At 40.6% G+C, this 23,125-nt stretch overlaps 1 protein-coding gene and 1 long non-coding RNA gene across 9 annotated transcripts in view; one reads left to right on the top strand and one right to left on the bottom strand.

Moving 5' to 3' along the window:
- The first annotated feature begins 1,670 nt into the window (after positions 1-1,670).
- The window catches only part of ST6GALNAC3 (ST6 N-acetylgalactosaminide alpha-2,6-sialyltransferase 3), a 235,656-nt gene continuing 214,201 nt past the window's right edge, over positions 1,671-23,125 (top strand). The window contains exon 1 of one of the 8 annotated variants that reach the window (XM_064428593.1): positions 1,671-1,987. Coding sequence is in view for 6 of the 8 variants with exons in the window: in XM_064428588.1 (XP_064284658.1) it covers positions 19,686-19,703 (18 nt within the window). In the remaining 2 variants the exon portion in view is untranslated. Of the gene's footprint in view, positions 2,022-19,320; positions 19,704-23,125 lie in introns of those variants that run through there. The other 7 variants (XM_064428594.1, XM_064428588.1, XM_064428590.1 and 4 more) reach the window with 7 other exon arrangements.
- On the bottom strand, positions 17,319-20,548 carry LOC135305185 (uncharacterized). Its single transcript, XR_010366457.1, has 3 exons — positions 20,284-20,548; positions 17,740-17,917; positions 17,319-17,498 (listed from the first exon to the last, which is right to left on the bottom strand). It is a non-coding gene; the product is annotated as an uncharacterized LOC135305185 (long non-coding RNA).

Raw genomic sequence — 23,125 nt, 5'->3', positions numbered from 1 at the left:
GAATGGCTGTGGGGCAAGTGTTTGTAGCTATATAAAGAGATGCTGGGATGCACAATAGCTGCAATGATTGCCTGCTTAGCATACACCAACATAATTCATCCTGACAATGACTTTGTCCCATGGCCAAGGCAGGTTAAATGATGTTGCAAACACTGCTGGGAGAGAGAGATGGCACTGTAGTCCTCCAGCTGGGACTGCCAGTAAGGACTGCTTCTTCCTCTGTAGAAGCTGGAGGAAGAAAAGCAACGTTTAATTGCCAACTCATCCTTTGTATTTATCTATTTCACCTGGAAGCAGTGCCTTCTAATGGAACAAAGATATTTTCAGAACAGAATAAAACCAGCATGGACATGAATACCTAAAAGGTGGGTTGAGGTTCCAATACCATAGAAACATATTAGAGGGGGCAGAAATCAGAAATTGAGCTTCTTTTTTACTTAGTTCCCCCCCCGCCCCCCGCCTCCAATCCTTTATTTGCACTAGAAGAGCTTTTCCACTATTGTATTATGTAGTCTGTGATTATCTGGTGAAAGAAAAAGCTACAGAACACTTAAGTCACAACCTAAAATCACCATCAAGTAATCAACTACAATGGTCATGCTATTTCTGTTCTCCATGACTGTTTGTGGTAGTAAATGAGAAAAAACTTGGCACTTCCAAAGAATTTTAAAATCATTTATATGTTATAAACACAATTAATTAAGCTTCCTTGGAAAAAACATCTGTGCCTTTTGCCTCCAACATCTTTCCCTTTTGTAGTCAAGTTTCCAACTCTGCAGATCTAGGAAACAGTTTGTAGGAAAGATTTTGGGAGAGATTCTCTGACATAGCAGATATAACTGGCAAGAAGGGCAAAAAAATATTGTTGATTTTTCCACTGACATTTTGGCTATTCAGTTGATCAAGATTAGGGAAGTTAGGGACTACTTAGATGTATGAGTGACTCTACAGTGATTTACCATGGGTGGCTTTGTGGTTAAGAACAGCATTCACCACTGCAAATGCAGCTCCAGCCGTGCCAGCCCTGAGTAGTACCTGACCCTTTCTCTCTGCAGGAGGAACTGAGGAGCTTTGCTTAATCAGTCCCAAACAAGTTTATAGAGCACATTTTCCTCCTATGTGGCTGAAGTATTTTTCCAGAGAGACATGTGAGGGAGAGAGGTGGTGGCCTCGCCAGGTGCAGCAGAATTGTTTTTACTAAATTTGGACAGTTTATGAACTGGAAGAGTTTCTCGTGGTCACTGTAAGTAAGTGGTCAGCTGATGGCAGTATCAGCATAGTTTGATTATCTAAATTAGATCCCAATTGTCCACATTGGTTTTATAGCATCTAGTTGAAAAAGAAATTAAATGTGAAATGAGATACCAAGTGGAGTCCCAGCAGTAAGCTACAAGTGGGGATCAATTTGAACTATGTAATCTAACATGAAGGAAAGAAGGAGCCAATACATACTGAGAGAGCCAGGGAAAGAAGCAAAAAGAACCTGACTTGGAGAAAGTGACACAAATGAGTTGTTTGTGCCAAATAATCAGATTAGCTCTAACTGGAGCTGGGAGACAATAGTCTGCACAGAATTAAGGCCCACAGCTGCAAAGAGTTAGTTGTCTGATTTTGGTCATAGCAAACGAGTTAAATACCTTTGAAAACGTGGTCTTCAAAATGCTCAAATGCGTACAGCTGTTACAGAATTTGTAACCCTAACACAGCTACTAAATAAGTGAGCAGGTGGGACAAGTCTAGACTGGTTTTGCCCAGCAGCTGCAGAGCAGAAGCTCTGATGGTGACAGTCCCAGCTGCCTGAAGACTCCCCAGGAAAGGCTGGCGTGGGTTATTTGCTGTCCAGGAAAGGCTGGCGTGGGTTATTTGCTGCCCCAGCAGGTTGAGCCCATGGCTGATGTGCTCTAATCCAGGGGAAGGAGCTGCCTTCTACTCCAGCAGCTTTTCACCAGGGCCTGCACTCAGGAGACCGAGCTGAGCATCGTGCTGGGTAAGCGTGGAAGGAGTAGGATGTGCTGATAAAGGTTGGTTTGCAAATGAAGCTGGGTTGGTGAGGTGTTCTCAGGAGTGTTTTTTTTCTGGAGACATTACATGTGCAGTTCTGGCTTTCTACTACTAACACATCTCAGAATATCCTCGTTTGTGTGGGCTATACTGTCCCTCAAGCAGGCCTGGAGTTTCATAGGCATGTTCAGCATAATGAATGTATGTTGTATTTATTTCCCCTTTTTGGAATGATTTTTTTTCTTTGAATTAGAAATCCTTTTACTTTGTTTTAAATCATTTAACTAATGTAGCTCTTGAAGCGTCATGAGGATTAGCTTAAATATTTTTCATGTGCTTTCTTTGAAGATGTAGAATACTATTCAAGTGCGAAGATTAAATATGGGCTGTGAAGAAAGTGCTGCTGATTGAATTTTTAGAGGCAGTGTGTTAGATAATGCTGAGTTTGTTATTTAAAGGTAAAATGAAAGCCATGGAGAACTGCAAAGTATAAATAGTAGAGAAAACTTCTTAATGACTTTGTAGAAAATAATACATCTCTCTTTTATGGATGCTTAAAAACCTTTGGGGCTTGATGTGGATTAGAATGCCTAAGGGATGGTGATGGGAATGGCAGTCAAAGCCCATCTTTTGGCCTATGGATGACAGATGTAATTTATTTATTTATAATTTGTTTTATTTATTCATAATTTATGCTTTTTTGTTGTTTTAAATTTTGATCCATGTATGCAAAACCAATAGAGTAAAGACACCAGAGCTTTGCTATGTACACTACACCCCCAGAGGACAAAGAAATACTGATGAACAGGCCTTAGATGGAAGGGTTATGATTCTTCCTCTGAATCAAATACTATTTTGAAGAAAAATATGGCACAGATATTAATGGGTTAAAGTATTCTGCTAAATATGCTAATGCTCCAGGAGAAAAAAAAAATAAAAAAAATCACAGTTTAATTTCAGTTTTCTTCAGGGGATGCAAGTATATGGATTGTGGTGTACTATTCTATGCAGCAGACATAAAACCCATGTGGCAAATCTTCTTTCATTAATAAAAAATTTGAATGGAAACTTAATAATATTTGTGCATACGGATTGATTGGTTTCTAGTTTTTCTCTTTAAACAGAGAAGGTTTTAAAGTTTCTCTGAAAAACAGTATTAATGACTCTTTTGCAGAATATGCAATAAACATTTGAAGTATTTCCTCTGTCAGCGTCTTCTGCAGCGACATTTCAGAAGATTAAAACCTTTAGGTATGAAATTCTGTTTTGAGCAGGTTTTTTTTTTCTCCCCCAAGAACTGAGAATGTTTTTGACTAATCAGAAATGAGTTTTTGTGTTCCCCAAGCAACCTGCAATATCAGTTATTTGCATAGCCTTAGTCTTACTGTGTATCATCTGCTGCTGTGTGTTCTCAGGGAGACAATACTTCTTGGATGTGCTGGAACATTTCCAAGCAGCCTAAGTGGTAGCTTATATCAGTTTGATTCTGGATGCTGATTTACAAAATCAGCATAAAGATGGAAGCAAATCTATTTTCTATTTGTTTCAGCAAGCAGCTTTGTTTCAGATAACAGTGTTTTACCATGCTTCATCTGACATAGAATAATTCTTGTAACACATTCTGAGTAGGATACTGGAAGTATGTTCTAAAAGAAAGGGAAAAATATGTTCTCAAAGGGACCAGCACTTCTGAAGAGAATGAAAGGCCAATGAATAGTTGAAGCCTTTTCCTTCACCTTTCTCCAGAGATTTTGCAAATATATTTTGACAGAATACAGCTGTCAGCACTGTAAAAATAGAATGCTTGTATCATGCCAAAAATGTGATGTCATGTGCAGAAACTATCAATAATAAGATGTATTTTCTATTTTAAGGGGCTCCCTAAATCATAAAATGGAGTGAAAAATCTAAATTCTCTATTCCCTGCAGGCCTAGGCTGGATTTAAGCACTATTTTTGCTGATTAGCTAAAGAACCTGATGCATTATGTGAGAGTGTGCTGGATTTGGAGAACTTGTAACTGAGGTAAAAGGGTTGCAGCATGAAAAGATCCAGGGATGGCAGCAGTGGGTAGAGAGCCTTGTATTGGCCAGGAAAGCCAGGTAGCAAAATCAGGAGAACTTTATAGAGCATGTATTTATTGTGTACTTGGTAAGCTAGCCTTGGATCTTTATGCTGTGTTGGGTGTTTTTCCTACAGACAGGCAGCTCAAATTCCCCTTTGGTTCACTGCAAGGTTTCAGTTTGAAGTCGAGTCAATATTGATGCTCTGACTTGGTGTGCTTGGCATCTGGTGGGAAGGTGCACCCTTTATGAGACTTTGGCAGAGGAAAACTTTAGGAGAGGTGGTCAGTGTCTGGGTGCTTCCCAGACATTAAGTGACCTGTGTGCAAAATCCAGTGCTTTGCCAGCGGCAGCCAACAATTAAAGCTCCTGGAGGAGGAGGTGGACACTGCTCAGGCTTCACTGGTGTGTGTGTGGGTGCCTTCTACACCCATCCTAGTTTAGCTTTCCAGGGTAAAGCAGGTAAGCTTGAAACCTGCTTGATGATTCAAAACCCCTCACCTGCAGATGGATCCCTTCCCTGGTGTCCACTGGGACCCTGCCATGGCCAAGCTGAGCCTGTGAGAGGGAGATACCCCCATGGAGAACACCCTAAGGTTGTTGTTATGCTCTCTTTGAAGGTTTGCAGAGCTCTCTTTTTTCCCTGGCAGATGTTCTGCAGCTGGCTATTACACAGGAAGGAGGCAGCAATAACTCCTCTTGTTTTTAATGAAACAGATTTTTACCAAAAGAGTTGAGAATCTGCCCTTGGCAGTGTGTGAGCACAGAAAGTGCCTGTATGAGATCTTCAAAGACTTCTGGAGTGTGGTTTATGGAGTTTTGTGGCAAGCTAAAGGCATCATTTTAGCTAAGGGTGGGGGCAGTCAGTAAGTACAATGGAAGCATGTTAATTTGTGCAATAATCACTGTCCCCATCCACCTTCACTCTGGAGACTAATATCAGTCAATTCAAGGCTGCTTAATCCCCCTAAATAGCAGAAAAACAAGTAATTGATATAAAATATGATCATGAAATTCAGCAGGAGGAGTGTTAGGGTTGTGTCTGAGGCTTTGCTTTCAGGTGACAATCACTTGATTGCTGAGAAGAATAAGAGCTATAATAGGTGAAGGCTGTAATCTTGCTAAAGAAATAAATCTGTCAAAAGCTTCCCTATGAGGTTCTGAGTGTTAAGCTTGGGGAAAGAAAATCTGGAATTAACTCAATTAGTTATATAAGCATATGTGATTATTCTTTTCCTGCAGGGAGTATGCTATAAATGGAGTCAATTCAGAATGGTTCAAGGGCTTTTTGGTTTGTTTTGCTTTTATCAGCTTGTAAGGGTCACTTGTGAACTCAGAGCTTCAGAGAACAATCACATGGAGGGGTCTCTGGCAAACATTGGGAAGATACAAATCACAAATCTGAAAATGCTCATCAGTGACAATCCATTTCTGATCTGTTCCTTAAAAGGACAGGAATTTTCAACTGAAATTTCACTCATCGGGGTGTGTGAGGATCAGCTGTGGGGCAAACAAAGAGACAATATTTTTCTCAAAAAACCTTCCAGGTTTTTTGTATCCACAAAAAGATAATTAATTCCAAAGGACAGCAATTCCAGTGAGATAATTCACTTTTCTCATATGTATGTTAAGAACTGCTGCCACAGCAGGACTGAGTGATATAAAGTCCAAATGACACAATAGATTAACTGAGGGGAATTTTGAAAAATGAAATGGAAAACATATGGAGGCAATATGAATGTCTCCTTAATGTGAGGATCCAGACTAGATCATTACAAAAGGGTGGTACCTCCTTCCTGTGATCTTGCATCATGTTTGGCTAGTCACAGACAGGAGTATTGCCATGATTTGTATCCCCCAGCTCTGCAGAAAAGCAGTCATTCTTTAGAAATGGAAGGATCCAATTTGAATCATGACTCTGACTATTGAAAGCTTATTTATTTTAATTGCATGCATTTTTCTGTGGTTTATCTCCTAATAACTATGAATACTTTAGTGGAGGCCATCAGTTGTTTCTAACAGTTAACTGAAGGGGGAAATTCAGATAGACAAGCCCATTCTATTATTTAATTCCAACAAGAAATATTAGATTGTCTCCTTGGCCCATATTCAACATGATACTGGTATTTGCCCTAGGATGCCCAATGTCTATTACTCCTTTATTTTTCTTCCTCTTGAGACTGATTTCACAGACAAGACAGGCCCAGGTGATCCTGATCACCTCAGTGTGTCCCTGACAGGTTTTTGCTTTATAATCTAACTGATGACGTGGTCCATACCATTAAATGCCAGTATTTTTAATTTTTTTTTTTTTAATAAACTAATCTGGTTGGGCCACAAGTAGCATAGGAATAAGAATGTAATATTTGATTCTATTTGTTATCTGGACTGGTGAAGCTATTTGAAAATGTAAAAAGACATAATTTCTGGCTAAATCAGGCTGAGTTCAGATATTCTGTGCTATCAGAAAGCTGCACTTGAGACCACTGAAAAGGAGAGGAGAGCAGCAAGGTTAGAGAGGGCAAGTTAGAAAACTCTGACTCGGAAAAGTAATTCAATCTTCTCACCTGGAGAGTCACTGTTAAGTACAAGCCATGAATTGCACTGTTGTAGTTGTGGATGGCATTTAAGGACTGCAGTGAGCTGTTGTGCCCAACCAAACACCATGAAGGGGAATGGAGGTCAGTGTATGTGCTTGGGTGCCTTTTGAATTTGTCACTTTAAAGGGTGCATTCTCTGAATGCTGCTGCATGTGTGCTCCCAAGCAAAAGCATTCAGTGGGAATTGGAAAGCTCAATGCTAACGTGTTTGTTCTCCTAGGTTATTTTATGTTTCATTGCCCTCTACTAAAGTCTTGACCAAAATGTACTAACTTTTCTCCCATGGCAGTGGTTTGCCTTTGAACCCCCAGGAGGAAGGACATGGCTACAGAAATCTGAGCACTCTGTCTAACAGCACAGCACAACCCCATCACAAATAATCTGTCTTGGAGGTTGCCAGTGCCAGGCTCTACCATTGTTCTTGTGCTCTATTATTGCTAGAGTGCTGTTTGACTGCAAATTCTGTTTATTATCCTTCTGGGAGGGTTTCTTCTCTCTTACTTTCCAAAACAAATCTTAGTGTTCACTATTTAAATTCTTATTTCATTAGGTAACTGAGCCATTAAAGGCTGTGAGATAAATGCCCTGAAACAATTTTGAGGGCTAGTGTGAAGAAACTGAAGTGTCTTCACTGCTACAGAAAAGAAGCTAATTATATGAGGACTTTATATACATACACCCACAGACATACATGTGTGAATCCAGACATATATATGTACCCACTCTGTGGCTAATTATGGTGTAGATCATTTAATAAACGCAAACTCTCTTGGATCCTTCTCTTCTTCTGGGTTGCACTGTCCACATAGGAATATCTGATGTGACATTTGCTAATCCAAGATGGAGAGAAACCCTTCTAGTTTGTCAGGACATGCACCTAGGAATATTTCTGTTATGTGATTCTCATCAGTATTTCAAATACCAAGAATTTTTAATTAAAAAGAAAAAAGGGTTTATAGCATCTTTTCTCCCATAATTCTCTTACTGCCTGCAGAACAAAACTGGTTGCAGTGGAAAACACCCTTGTTTTTCTTGAAAATTAACAGTTCTATTTGTAACTGATTATTGGTAGTACTGTGTGTAATAAAAAGGAAGCAAGGATCCTGTTACCTGTCTGTATCATGGAAAATCCCAAAGAATAATACTGCATGAGAACTTGAGTTCACTTGAGGCTAAAGCAGAATAATCTCCTAATGGGGTATTTGCTGCTCAAGACAAGTGGCTCTCCTGATGATATTATAATTAATAGCTTTTTTTAATAACCAACCCTGACAGCTATACACTTAATGAAGCCAATGGCCCTTACACAGAAGGTACTTTGATGTCTGTGTAAGTGGTTGCCACCATTCCTGGAGCTGCTTTCAGCTGCTGTGCAGGTAACCAGGCTGCAGCTCACTCAGTGCTGCTTTTCAGCCATGTCTTCAACACTCAGGCACGAGTAACAGGCAACAGCACACGTTTGGCATAGAAGATGTTGAAATAACTTTTTACTAGGAAAGAATTCTGTTCCAGCACAGCAAGCTGTTAGATTTATTTGCATTTACCTCACTAAAAATGCGTGTACTTACTGTGAAAGGGGTGGGTGACATGACCACCTAGTGGGGCTTGTTTTTTCAATGTGTAAATAATTTGGTTTTGGAATAAGATGTTCCAGTACTGACACTGTGGCCTGAAGTGAGAACTGAAAGAGCCAGTATAAATCTGGGCTCAAAGAGATGTGGGTTCTTTTGTTTTGGAGGGGTTTTTTGTTTGTTTTGGTTTTGTTTTTTGGGTTTTTTTGTGATTTCATCACATGCAGTATAATCAGCCACTATAGTTAGTGTATTAAGTTCCTAAACTGTTTAAGAGCAGATCCTGACTTCCTATCTTCTGCGAATTACTTGATAGCACATTTAGGAACTTCCTGAGCAGTTACTGGAGTTTTTTTTCTCAGTGGAATAAATAATAATACTGTTTATTTGCGTTTCACCCACCATAAGGACACTTCTTGACTAATCTTGGAATAGGTGAATTTTGACTTCCTGTAAATAGATTCATGTTTTGTTAGAGAATATTTTCCAGTGATTTTCACACATAATTGAAAATTATTTTGTAGTTTTAGAAAGGAACTGCAAATGTGTGGTGAACACTTGAGCAAATGCCTCCTTGGAATAGTAAGTAAATTAATATAGAAAATAAAATATTTAAAACTTTCAATTTCCATCTGTGTCATGGGGAGATGTGTGTGTTTACAGCCTTGTCTCATGGTCTTCTTTCTCTCAGATTCTTCCATGCAGACTTGCAGAATCCTGGTCTAGTGTCATTTTGCCTCAGGAAAGTTTAGTCATTATTTTTGTCAACTGCAGCAAGCAAACAGTTAAACAGAAATGCTGGCTTTTTGTAGATTGTTGCTTGCTCCCCAGCTGATATTATTTCCTCTAACAACCCAGCTCCCCTTGCTGTATCAAAATTATTTTTTCCCAGCATTTACCTGGGTACACAATCATGGTGCTGTGTGAGTGATCTCTAATACTTTTCTAGTTTGGCCATGGTCAGCATCCCTGCTGTGAGTGGCCTTGGAGACAGGGAAGGAAGGATGAAGGAGAGCAGGAGGGGGCAGCTGGAAGGCTGGGGAGAGCCCCACATATTTCTGCAGCTGTTCTCAAGGAGAGACAGGATACCATGATAAAACTCCAAAAGCTTTGTTCAAAGAACAGCAGAGCTCCTGTCTGAAATGTTTTCAAAGGTAAATTCTCCTGCCCCTCCAGTGAACTCACTTTGTGTAGCAGTGTGTGTTTTGACTGTGCAAAAGAAAAGCTTCAAGCGATGCAAATAATGGCCTTCTGAATGCTGGGTAGAAATAAACTGGGCACGCTCTGGAAATGTAAATGTCAGTAAAATCCCAAGTGGGTTTAAGAAACTGCTTTGAAAATTCACAGATTTGCTCTCACTTAGCCAGGCCTTCTGTTGGGGAAGTGATGTTAAAGGAAGAGATTTTCACTTGAGCAAAACTGTCTCAATTTCTGTTTGTGAAAACAGAATTAAACAGCAATCTGTCAGCTCTCTACCCAGCCCTGGTGCTGCTCTGTTGAGCTGTGCCAGTCAGTGGCCTGCTGCCTTTACCCTTCTAGTACGGAGCTGCTGTCACCTTGGAGGAATTCCTGATGCTTCACTTTGTGGGATTTAAAAATAGTAACCAGGGGAAGGAAGGAGGGAAGGAAATGCTCTTGAAATGGCAACGGGGTAATTTCTGATTGTCATTTTTCTTTATCTATTAATTATTCTCATCATCTATTAATTATTCCAAGACATTTAGTTCCAACTGGAATCTTACTAAGGTTACAGCCCTTAGCACACTGTAGCAGCAGCAGCAAACTGCATGGTTCACAGAAGAATGTGACAGCCTTGGTGTTTCCAAAAAGGGAACTCTGTACTGGCTGCTCTTATATTAGACTAAGATTTTTACAGGACCACAGCAATGTGCAGTTTTCTTTATTCTTATCAGGAAAAGATACAGAAATGTTAAATTGCAAAGCAAATTGTCCAAGAATGCAAAGGCTATGTCTGAGCTATGAGCTGAAAGAGCTGTCCCTCCTTCCTCCCACTCAACTTCTGACCCAGCTGCCTCCCAGTTTGTCATGACTTCACCTAACAGTCAGGTTTATTTCTTCCTTCTCATGAAAGCTCTCAAAAGATTTTGATTTATACCAGGAAGGATGTAAATATCATCCTGGACAAAGTTCAGTGGATCTGGCCATTTCTCCTGTGGCATCTGCTTCTGGAGTGATAGTTCATTAAGGGAATTAAAGGAGAGGATTAGTCCAATATAATAAAATCTCCCTCTATCCCAGCTCCAAAGATCTGCAAATCTACTTCGGGGGCCATTAACTGCAAAAGATAACTTAATTTCAGATTAATAAAATGGAGGAGCTCTGTGTTTGTAGGTAGGTGTTGCATTTAGTGTCATGCAAAAAAAAAAATCTAGGAAATTCATATCCTCTGACACTTTCTATTGCTACCAGCCACACCATTTGCATCTGAACCCCTGAATCTAAATTAAACCAATACTTAAAATCCTTCATGGACCTTGTCGTGACAGCTTGCTTCCATGACTGTTATACAAAATGCCAAAACAGGTGTAAAGTAAATCTTAGTTACCAATGTGTGGCTTTTTCCAGTCAATGAAATTGGGTACTGCAGTTTCTCCAAATGCTGTCATAAATTTGATTAAAATGGAAAGCCAGACACAGTAAGTTATAGCTATAAAGTATTTTCTTTATCGTGTACTGCAGCATTATAAAGAGACAACTGAGCTATGGGAAGAATTATGCCACATTTTGATATGAAATATCCTATAAGGTCTCAAAAACAATAAAAAGTTATAAAACTGTATTATGCTGTGCATAATAAATTACAAGCTATTTTAAAATTTGATGCTTTCTGATGGATTAACAGAAATACTGTAGTTTTATTGAGATTAACACTAATTCTAGTAATATGTCTCTGAGGGAAAATGAAATGATGAGTGTTACCCACCTGAGGATGATTAAAATGATTTTCTTTCCAAAATGTTTTATATTTGAAGTATGTCTCTCTATGCTTTTTTTTTTCCTGACCTGGATGTTGACATTCAACATTACTTGTACTTTTGGTGCAAAAGAATTAGGTTGTTATGTGACCTGCTAACACTGATGGTATGCTCTCAATAATAAGAACAGACATAGAAAAATGAGATGCTGATAATCACCTTGAAAATATAGGGGCAGGAAAGGTCTTAACTTTCCATGCACATAAATTTAAAAAATCTGCATTATGAACACATTTCATTTAGATGTTCTCAAATTGGTTGGATTCAAGTTCTGATTCCTTTGCTCCTGAGATGTAGGCTGTAATTACAGAGCAATATTAATCAACTTCTCCTGGACATATGGAACTTGCTTCCAGTGAAAACTTTGCAAAACCTGGTATTTTACACCAAAGGCCATTGTATCCATAAAGTCACTTACTTGGCTTAGAGTGATCTATGGCAGGATTTCATTGCTCATGAAAAGGGTTTTTTAAAAACAGTCAGACTACCAAATCTTAGTGTTTTGTCACTATAGTGGATGTGTGAATCCTTGACTTTCAGCTTGGGGAAGCTGTTATGAGAGACCTTAATGACTTTTTGAAAACTCAAAAAAAAAAAAAACAACCAACCAACTTTGAGCAAAATATCAGGGTCATCAGAAGTTATAAAATATCAAAATTACCAAACATCACTTTTGTAATTTTCCAAGAACCACTGTATGCACTTTATTTGGACTGTTAAATGGATTTATTCTGAATCTTTCTAGTTCTTGCATTATTGGAACTCTTAAAATAACGTGGAGGTTGCTGGGGTTTTTCTCTTAAAGTTAGCACAGCAGTAGCAGGCATTCTTTCTTGAGTTTCTAAGTGAGAAAGAATAGTCCCAAGGGATAGGGACCGCTTAGGCTGTGTCCTGTTCAGTGCCTGGTGGATTCAGCACCTGGTATGAACCAGGCTGAGTTCATACCAAGTGCCACAGGACAGGATCTTCCCTTTGCTGCTTCCTGTGTCAGGGAAAGGATGTGCCTTGTACTGTGGGTCTCGAAGTGGCTGCTTTGTGTGAGTTTGTTTCTCAGGAGCGGGAGTTCTGGAAGTCAGTAAACTTTACAGTGGTACATGACAGGGTTGCCAGTAATGGCAGGAGATGGAATTTGTGCCTCTGATTTTTGGGATACTAAAATATCAAATAAGAAAGCTAAGCATTCAAAATTTAAAATGCCGATGGGATTACCTCTGCAGCCCTAATTATTTTACATTATTTATTATTTAATATCTTAATTATTGGTCTGATTATTTTCTAAACATAGTTTAAAATTATATGATTAATAACATGTTTTTGTTCTAGTGGTTCTGGCCAGATGCAGGTGGAGAGCAGCTATTTCATATTCTGTTTGCTCCACCATGCCCCAGTGTGGCTCTGTGCCACGTGTTACTTCATGACAGTGAAAGCACTTCCTGAAGACAGGTTGCCTAATTTCCTAATGGACACTCTTATGCCATTCACTGTAATATGACACCTTGAAATGAAAAATTATTACTGTTTTATAGGAAAGAAAGGTACAGGGAAAATAATTAATGTGTCTTTTTATGCTGCTGTCCAATATTGGGTGCCTAAGATTTTTTCTTCTCTTCAGAGCACTCAGCATTATGTATCAATTAACACAATCAGATTGTAACTCCTATTACCTTCAATTGCAGCTGCAAGCACCCAGTGCATTGCTGGATAAGCCATTGTGGTTTCAAATTCTGAGTCCAGAAAATGAGGGAAAATACCAGTGCCTAGCTATTAAACCAGAGACCATTGCAGTGGATTTCTGTTAGAGACAAGTTCAAAATCCACCTCTTCACAGCTGCTTTCAATGATTTAAGTCATCAGACTTCTGCAGCTTTTCTGTAAAACCATTTCTCATGCACTATGCTTTTTTTCTAGTAAATGAAGCAGTGATCCTGTAGGAAACAGCATATTCATGTACTGCTGATTCAAACTCATCTTTTGCACGTTTCAACCTTTGAACTAGAAAAGAGTGGACAAATGGAAAAAAAAAAAAACCTTAAACCCCAAATCTCGCTCCTTACTCCGACTAAAAAATACCCAAACAAACCTAAAACCAAACAACCATCCACAACCCCAAAACTTCCTTTGGGATAAGAATGCTGTGACCAGGAAATGAAACTCTGAGTTCTGTATACTCAGGCTCAATTTCTGTATTTCTTTAGTCTTGTGTTCAGTGCTGTAACTTGGATTTCAAGGTTGCTGTTTGGTCCAACAAGGCAGTATTGACAAGTTCTTTAATTTATTAAACACCTTAAGATCCCCTTAAAAATGCACCTTTTTATCTTCCTGTTCACTATTACACAGCAGTGTAGGCAGCTGTTGAAGGCAAGACTGTTGTCAGCTGTAAACTGGTAAAATTGTTAATTAAAACAATTGCATGGGATAGATTTTGTTAAAAATTTGTATGAGAGCTGTCAGATGTTTGAAAAGATGTAAAGGTGTTTTCCTTGAGAATGTATGTTAATAGCTTGAGGTGGACTCTTCAAAGTATGGCAACGCTTTGCTTTGGCGACTTTTATGGCTGAAAACAACTTCAATAACAATATATTTTCTTCACTTTATACCCAGTGGAGCAAAGTCTGTTGGCACTAGGGCACAGCATGATGGCTGGTTAGAGGCTCTGAGGGCTCCAAGGAGAGTATGGGTTTAACAGGGCAGTAGGGTAGCAGTTTATTGGGATTCAGAGGAGTAAAGCTCATGATTCCAGATCTATAAGCAGCTTTTGCTGTTGCTCATGCTGTGGCTAGGTAAGACATTAAATTTGCCACAAAGAGAATTTCACTGAGAGAATTTTAATGGAAGGAGTAGAGTTGGATTTCAGTATAGTTCAATTGGTTTTATAACTCAGGAATAAAATACAGAATGAGGTTTAAAACCAGGAATAGGTGTTTTTTGTGACCTTCTGACCATCTTCTGTAAAACTCCCCATATGACACCTCTGCTACTGAGAAAATATTGCTTACTTTTGTGGTTGCACAAATCCAGTTCTTTTCTGCATGTCTAAACATTGTGGCCATAACTGAACAAAATATATCCAAGACGGGAAAAAAAAAACCAAAACCCAACTTTTTTTATTCCTAAAATTATTGTAACCATGTTAAAGATTGATTTATAGTATGATAAAATAATGCAAATTTATATAATTTCCTGAAGCAAGACCACCAGTTGCACTCAGGGGTAGTTTATATCTTGTTTTGTGATGGTGTGAGTGGGATGTTGCTGAACAAGGTGGCTCAGATCTGACACTGCTGGGGTTGAGACCCTCTCCATGTTACTTCAGAGTGGTGTAAAATTTCACCCTTCCTTCCCCTGCCCTGCACCAAAATTAATTCACTCCTGAATTAAATATATTTGTCCTTTCTGCTGCACTTTGAAGCTTTTCCTTTCAAGTGCAATGAAACATTAGATAAAGCCTTGGGAAGGGAGAGGGTGTCTCTGCTTCTTTAGTTCAGGGGGAGGCATTCTCCTAAGCTGAAATGCTGCTTTTAAATTGTGTTCCAATTTAAGGCCTTCCATGCCATGATTGAAGTTTGGCTGGTTCCTTTTCCTAAGCTCCTTTTATGTGCCCAACTGTATCCTCCAGGATAAAATCTCATTAGAGGATAAACTGACATGGCCATATCTCAGTGTGAAACACTATCAGTATTTTTGTGATGTTAGTTATAGCTCATAAAAATAGTGGGAGTGTAAAGCATTGATAACGCAGCAAAGAATGTAAAAACTTTATAGTGGAGAAACCAAATCCATCCTTTACTGAAGAATGTACAAGAAATACCTATGGACCAACCATATCCTCTGTTCAGCAGCTACCTGCAAATGACAGAGCATTTTCGAACACATCATTTAGCTTTTGAACGCCCTTCAGAATATTTACTGGTGGGTTTTCTTCTCCTGGAGATTGCAGCAATTCATACATTTGATTATCTACTATTTTTATATGGACAAAACATCTAGTGGCATAAGCAGACACAGCACTCTTCAGAGTTGTTTAGCCTGTTTTAATTAGAGGAAAGCTGTCTGGGAGACACTGTTCTTTTCTAAACATGTGGGGTTTTTGTTTTGTTCTGCATTTTTTTTCCCCCTGCATTAAAAAAAAAGCCATTGTTTCTGTTAAAGCACATTTAATTAAAAAAAAGTAAATTACAAATAACAGATGATATACACTTTTTCATTTATACAAAAAAGTCCCAATAATCTGTGGTTCAGTGTAAAATGATCACTGGTTAATAACCATCTTTGAAAACAGAAACCTGAAGCTCTCAGATGAGCAAGCATTGAAAACAAAATGTGAACAGTCTGAAAAGATTACTGATTTGTAGGGCTTGCTTTTTTCTGCTTCCAAGAACTTCTACAGACCTTTGCGTTCTAATCTCTGAATCTTCATGGATTGTTAGGTATGGCAAACACTTGATTTAATTTTTTATTTAATTTTTTTTTTAAAGAATGTTTAGCTGAAAGGAAGTTGGGAAGCTTTGGTTTGAGAGTTTGTGTGTGTGCATTAGAATGGGGCTGGGGGGAACACCAGAACGTGCAAGGTCTGCAAGTGCTGTGTGGCTGTGCTAAATTGTTACCATGACACTGAATAACAGTGAGGTGATGAGCTGAATTTCCAATGGCAGGAATGGTGCCAAGCAATCCTTGTCTCCTGCCACTGAGACATGCGGAAGTATTCTGTGACTAAAACTTTTTTTTTAAATGGATCTGGGTTTTCCTGTAGCTGGGTAAAGTTCAGAGAAATTGTGCTGAGAAGGAAGCTGGGCAGGGCAATATATACTGATTATTTCAATAATGTGCACATGGCAAGCTTGCTTTAAGCTGTAAGGATATTCTGAAAAGTAACAGCAGAATTTAGGCTGTAACAAGCCCCACCTGCTCTCCTCAGCTTCTGCACTCCAGAATGTAGCAGAGGTTCGACTCTAAAATGAAGTAGTCAGGCTTGATTAAGCCTTTTTTTCTTACCTGGAAAATCAGCTTCCTTAAGAGTTTTAAATTAAAATTTCATGTAGCATTTGGATAACCTGGTAAGATTTCCTGTTCAAATCCTATCCTGCTGGTTTTTTAATAATTTCATCCTCTACCTCTGCCATGGCATTGGGCTGCTGGGTACCTTAAATTTCTTATAGTGGTGTGTTACATGAGGTAAGGAGAGGGTTGGCACAGAAGGTTGGGAAGATGAGACCTCTGGATAAGAGCAGAGAGGATCTGTTACTCTGCCACTGACTCAGGTTGCACCTGAAGGGTGAAAAATGCCACCGTGTGTCATCCTTGTCTGATCAAACTTTGTAGTGGCAGCAAGTGTAAGAACAGGTTCTTCCTTTTTGGCACATCTTCTCTACATGAACCAGAGTCTGATTTCAATGATCAGTGAGACGACAGCGTTCACTTTCTCTAAGGCTGCACTTTTAAAATACAAATGTGGGACTAAAAAAATTACCTTACTGTTTAAATCTGTGAGGTTTTGGCTTTCAAGTTCTTACCATAGGTGAAAGTGCAGCTTCATCAGTGCCAGGGTGTCCAGGCACCAAACAAAACCAACTGCTCCTGGCACAGCCTGCCCAGCAGAACTACCCACACTGGCACCACAACCCCTGCTTGGATGCTGGGATTCTGTAGCTGTATTAACCTCTGCAAATTAAGGCTTAATCAGCCTTCTCCACAAAGGATTGATTCCTTATGACAGAATTAGTTTTTAAGAGTTAGAATTGCAAAGGGCTGCTGCCCACACAACCGTATTTCCCCCAGGGTTAAGTCGCCATAGGAATGTATCAGAAGGGTTTGGACTAAATGGAAAACATGGAAGGTCTTTGTCCCCAGAACTAAAGGTCTTTGTCCTCAGCACGAGAAGTAGTGACTTTGTGTGGCCTGTCACAATGACTCAGACTTGAAAGGCAGATTCACACTGCCTTTGACATCCCCACCAGGCAACAGCTGTGTTAATTTTGGATGGGAAGTTACAAGCATGACTGAAATTCATGTGAGCTATGTTTGGCCTAAAGCTGATTTCAAGAGTATCATAAGTTCAGGTAAAGCACTTCATGAGACCCATGGAATGATGTGCTTACAGTGGCTGTTTGCTTTTATCATTTGGTGGATGCCTTTCCTCGTGTAGTTTCTCTGAGGTGAAATTAGCTCAGCCTAAGGCTGGACTTCCTGTTGCTCTTTGTGGTGATCTCAGCTCAAGTCACACCTTCAGTTTTGTCCCAAGGAGAAAATGAAGTGAAATCTCATATCTCTCCTGAAAGAAAGAGAGAAGGATGGCTGTTGCTGTTCGTACTAATGAAGCATTTTTAAGATAAATATCTATTTACAAAAAGTCTAAAAGTTAAAGTTCACCACATTTTGCCTGATATGATGTTTAAAATCAAAGCATGTCAAAGATGCTTAAAACAAGACAACTACCCATGCCTCTGCCTTTCTCCAAGGAATATAATTCACTGGAAATCCCTCAATGCTTTGGGCATGTTGAAATGGCTGACCTTTTCAGGATGGTTTCTCTCCAGCCTCATTCCTTTTATTTTTTACAGAGTTGGTGTGGTGGATGGTGGTGGGAAGGGGGTGGAATATTTTTCATTTGCCTCAGATGAAAACTTCTTTCATGTTCTCTCACAGGTAAAAAGAATAGTTTCACTCCAAGGAAAACAAGATTCTTGACTGCTGGAGAGAAAAATAGGCAGTTATTTTTTATTCAGGAAATAATTATTTGTTTATCTTATTCAATAAGAAACAGAGCTTTGTTACAGAGCTCCTTATGAATAACAAGTACTTAAATACACATAAACTGCTATCCAGAATGATCTAACACTGGTTGGTGGTAGCCTCTAATAGAAAATGTTGTAAATCCCTCTTTTACCACCTTCTTCCACTGACTTGTCACTTAGATATTTCTTTGTGTTAGTTAATACAGATAGAAACTTCATTAAGTTATTTTTCATCAGTCTTCCCAGCAATACTACAATTTTCAGCTCAAGAGCTTTGGCCTGTGTCTGTAATTGAACAAGGAAGTGGATTTCCAGTGGTGAGAGATGCTGAGGAGTTTGCAGGACCTGTGTAAGAGCACAGCACTTTGCAAAGGCCAAACACACATTGGCATCTTCTCTGGAAATGCACAGCAAGGCAGCCAAGGAGAAATCCCTCCAGGCCCTTTCTGCTCTGCTCTCGGGGAGGATTTGCCCCTGCATACAAGTGAGGACATCGAGATCCTTTAGTTCCAACCTCCTTACTGTCTTGAGGGATTGCACCTGGATAGGAGAGGCTTCCAGGCTGGGAATATTGGTTAAATGTGCAGCCCAGCACCAACCCCTTCTGGATTCCACCCATTGAGGGGCTCTGTGGTAAATGGCTCCTTAACCTGAGCTGCAGGGTACTGCCTGCATGGAAACAGGTACCTGAGCTGCTGCAGACAGGGTAAAGACACCCACTACAAGGAATTTATTAAGGCAGCCAGAGAGCTTTTGGTACCAAAGCAGAAGGAGTGAAGCAATGTGGCACAAAAGGAATACAGGGAAGGTGCCAAGTACAGAAAATGCAAAGGGTTCCAAGATGAAGTAATGAGAAGTACTGAGAAAGTGTAAAAAGGGGAGAAAGAGACTGCAGGAGAAGTGACAAATATGAAGTAAAGGCTTTATGATATACAGAGTATGTTATGTAAGAGAATAATTTGAATTTGATGAGATTATGTAAAGTGAACGATTTCTTCAACAGCTGAATTTATTCATCTGCACTTTACCCCACTTTCTTATCTTAAGAAAGTTCAAATAAAGTTGCACAAGCAAAAACCCCTCACAATCGAACCCAAGCTTTCACTCCCTGTGACGGATGCCAGCTCTTCACTGGAAAAGCCGCGCACAGCACAACGCACACGCGTCTGCTGGCACATTTGGGCTGCTGATAATGATTATTTCTCACAGGGCAGCAATTTAGACAAAGGGAAGCCTGCTGTATAGTGAAAAGGGCTGAACATAACACCACACTCCACTCTAACAAGCAGCATAAGGATTTTTCCAGCCCCAAAAGCAGAGGCAGTTCGGACCTCGGTGCCCGACTGTCGGCAGCACCGGGAGGGCTGCACAGGGATCGATCACGAACACGGGGCATCGCAGAGCCCCTGTGGCTGCAGCCTGCCGCTCGCACGTCCCGCAGCTCGCGAAAACGCTCCGGAGCCATGAATCAAACTCGGTCATGTGACGGAGGGGAGGTGCTGGGCTGGCTCCCAGCCAGTGGCAGGAGCTGATGGGTGGGACGAACGGGGCATAAAAAGACTAATATGACTAACGGATCCTGGGTGCGTGCTACCTTCGTTTGGATCTACAGGAATGTAGGCTCCAGCAGTTCTGCGGCTCTGCCAGCCTCTTGCCTGACACTGGAACTGCTGCTCACAAAGTAGAATCCTGCAGCTCTTTGGTAGGAAGGATAGAGAGAGAACATGGCCTGCATTTTGAAGGTAAATCTCTATCTGTTGCTTGAATGCATTGTTCGAGAGCCCCTCGCTGCTCAGAGGCGTGGATTTGGTACAGTCCTAATGCATCTTCGTTGTCTTTTGGAGTCCTGGCTTTGTTTGGCAAATGAATATGGAGAGATTCTGGAACGCACAGCTGTGCTCTGCTTCCCTCTGCCATTCTTTCCCTTCTCCCTGCATTGTCAGAACTGTGAGCTAGCGGCAGGAGAAGTGCGTACCGAATAAGGGGAGGGGGGAGAGGGGCTCCGGGGTGTCTCAGCGTTGTCTGCGGTGGATTCCCTCAGGAGCAATAGCATTTGGGCAACAGACTTCCAGCACAGAGGACAAAACGGGCAACTTATTTTATTTTTCTAACCATGCAGCATTTACTGCTCTTAAAGCAGCGGCTGCAAATGTCCACAGCTGTCCCAGTTGCTCCTTAAGCGCACACTCCCCTGCTCAATCTGCTCCAGATCCACATGCTCCGCACAATTACACTTAGCATTTAACCGCATTTTCTAATTAAGCAGCCTATTTGATAGCGGGCTTTCCCCCTTCATGCCAGCAAACAGAAGCATAAACTTACCGTGTGATCACATGCTTTCTCCAGCCTGCTTCCCTCACCGAGGTGAAAGTATTTGGAGCCCGCATGGCTTGGGGATGGAGGGAGCAGCGGCAGCGCCGGGATTGAATGGGAGGGGAGGAGGCGGAAGTGCGGCCAGTCGGGAACAAGCGGCGTTTGTTCCCTGGGCTGTCACTGGCATGGAGTCACTGTCCTGTGCCTGCCTTCCGAGGGCTCAGATCCATTTGTCACCGGGTCTGTGTCAGCTCCGTTTGTGTACCGGGTCTGTGTCAGCTCGGTTTGTCACCTGGTGTGTTTCAGCTCGGTTTGTCACCTGGTCTGTTTCAGCCCCGTTTGTCACTTCCTTGCTGCTTTCCGTGCATACTTTGTGTGTGTTTGCACTCTGTCTCTTTCAGCGAGTGAAACTGTTCTGTGAGTTCTCTGTTATTTGCGACCTGATCTTCTAGCATGGAGTTGATTAACTCAAACTTCGGGATGGCCTGTCACAGCAGTTGCTTTCAGCGTGTTAGCAAAGTGGATAAATTGCAAAACTTTGAAAAAGCTTTGGGATAATGAACATTTCGGTGTCTCCAAGAATCTGATCCTTAGCACTACTTTTGGGGCATTCAGGTTGGAAAAAAACTGGTTATTTTGCTGCAGTCTTTTCCCCATTCATTCATTCTCAGCTAGTGGGTTTGTGGTACATGGATGTTTTTTGAGTTGTCTGTCTTGTAGGTTGTGGTAGCTTATTTTAATAAATACGGCCAAGTCTGCTGCAAGTGCAGAAACTTCCCTGAACTAGCAGGTTCTGCTCGGAGCTAGGTGGAAACTTAGCAGTAACGCAGCTCAGAGTTGTGATTTGAGATGAGAAGATGTGAGCTCTGTGAATGGAGCCTGGTTTCATAAAGATAAGCATGTGCGCTTCTGTTTAAACACTCCCTAAATGACTTTGGTTGGATCTGCCAGTGCTCTGGAAAACAGAAATTCTTATTTTCTTAGACTTCTGTGGCAAGATCACATGCAAAATCTTCCTTTTGGCCATAAGAGTTAAGTAAGAATCCTTTCACAAGAAAATGCCAGTGTGTCTTCTGCTCTCCTAATTGTTTCCTCTGCAGTCTGGTGACATATCCTGCCACAAGCACAACTTGGATTTTGAATTATAATGCAATAAAAACCTTCTGTTTGCCTGGGCCAGGAACTCCATTTGGTTGTTATTCTGATGGTTAAATCAATAGATTAATTGGTATTCCCTGACAGACAGCCCTCTTCCAGCTTAATTCTTAATCTTGTTAATACAGGCAGGTGCAAGGATAAAAAGTGAAACAGATATGAGAAGATTAGCACTGCCATAAGGCAAGCTGGATTTTCTCTGACAAACATCCCACAGGAGTAATTTAAATGTCTACCTCGAGATACTTACTTGTATAGAAGTTTTTAATGTAATGTCTAAAGCTTTTTCCCTAACAAGGCTCATACCTTCCTGAAAATATAAACCTGTTAGCTATAGCCTTCCCTTTCCTTTCCCTGGGGTTTGCCCTAAGCTTGTGTGGAAACTGGAAAAAAGCCCCCAGAAATCTGTAGGTATAGATTTGAAATAAGTGGTTGCACAGTGGATGGGAAGCCAGAACAGCTGTGTGTCCTTTCCACTTCAGCCCTGAGTGTCCCTCTGACTCTGTCTTGTGGCTTGCCCTCCTCTCTTCCTAGATTTTTAGCCCCCCTGACGGATGTTGAGACTTGTTGAATGCTGGAGTTGTGTGAGTGAGAGTTTAATATAAATGTAATTGGATAGAGTGGTCTGTAAAGTGCAAAGAGCAAGGGTGGTGGTTAATAATTAGCTGTAGTTACTTGGAGTGAGTATGAGCGTGTTGGAAGAGGTGTATCACCTTCAGATGTAGAACATCTCCTTGTACTCTGCTGCATGAAATAATCTGTGTGCAGCCTGTGCAAAAATGCTTTGAAGGGGATTCTCCCTAAAGGCGCCTGCTGTCTCTCTGCTGTTTGTTGTGCACTCTTCCTAGGTAGGAGAGATGGGGATGTTACTGATGTTATGTGGCTCCAGAAACTTTATCTTCTACTCAGTATTGGGGCATTCCCAGTAAAACCAGTGAAATTATTATTTTGAGGCATTCTCTCCTCTGTTAAAGAAAAGCAGGGAAAGATGCAAGTTCTAAAGTGCATGATGTGTTTTTATTTTCTCTGTCATGACTTTAAAAAACATGCCAAGTAGCTGAGTGAAGTGTAGGCACTTTTTGGAAACAAACAGTTGATCTTATGCTGGTTACTATGGTAGCTGCATGTCACCTTGCCAGCTACTAGATTAGCAGTGATTACTGGTTATGTAGTCACTCTTGTCCCTAATGACATTGAAGTCCCTAAGTTCCACTGTATCTGCCAGTGACTCTTGAAGATAAGGACAGATTTCACACCATAAATTACTTCCTACTCCACTTCCTGCATAATTGAAAAATAATACTTCAAAGTATGTGTCACTGTATGATAAACACAGCATGAATTACACCACTCTTTAAAACCATGCTATCCCGCAGTGAAGACTGGACCATGATATTTTAAAGCAAATAAGCCTGGTTTGATGCAGTTTGCAGGACATTGTCTGACCCTGTTCCCAAACTCTTCTCTTTGAATGGAAGTTCTGAAGACGATGGAGATAGATTATGTTGTCATCCAAGTACAATTTTCACTGTGTGGACTTCATGTGGTAGAGCTTAATAAAATCCATGTGTGATGGGCCTGTACAGTGAGGACTGAGCATGAAATCCAGGAACACACTTCCTTCTGGTCTGTGTGCTGTGTATTTACTGTGCAGTGAACAACAGAGGTTTCGTGTGCCTGGGGGCTGGATGTGACC

The sequence above is a fragment of the Passer domesticus genome, chromosome 7 (genome assembly GCF_036417665.1).
Source record: "Passer domesticus isolate bPasDom1 chromosome 7, bPasDom1.hap1, whole genome shotgun sequence".
Taxonomy (NCBI): domain Eukaryota; kingdom Metazoa; phylum Chordata; class Aves; order Passeriformes; family Passeridae; genus Passer; species Passer domesticus.
The sequence above is the reverse complement of the archived record's forward strand: the minus strand, read 5'-3'. Positions and strand labels throughout refer to the sequence as shown.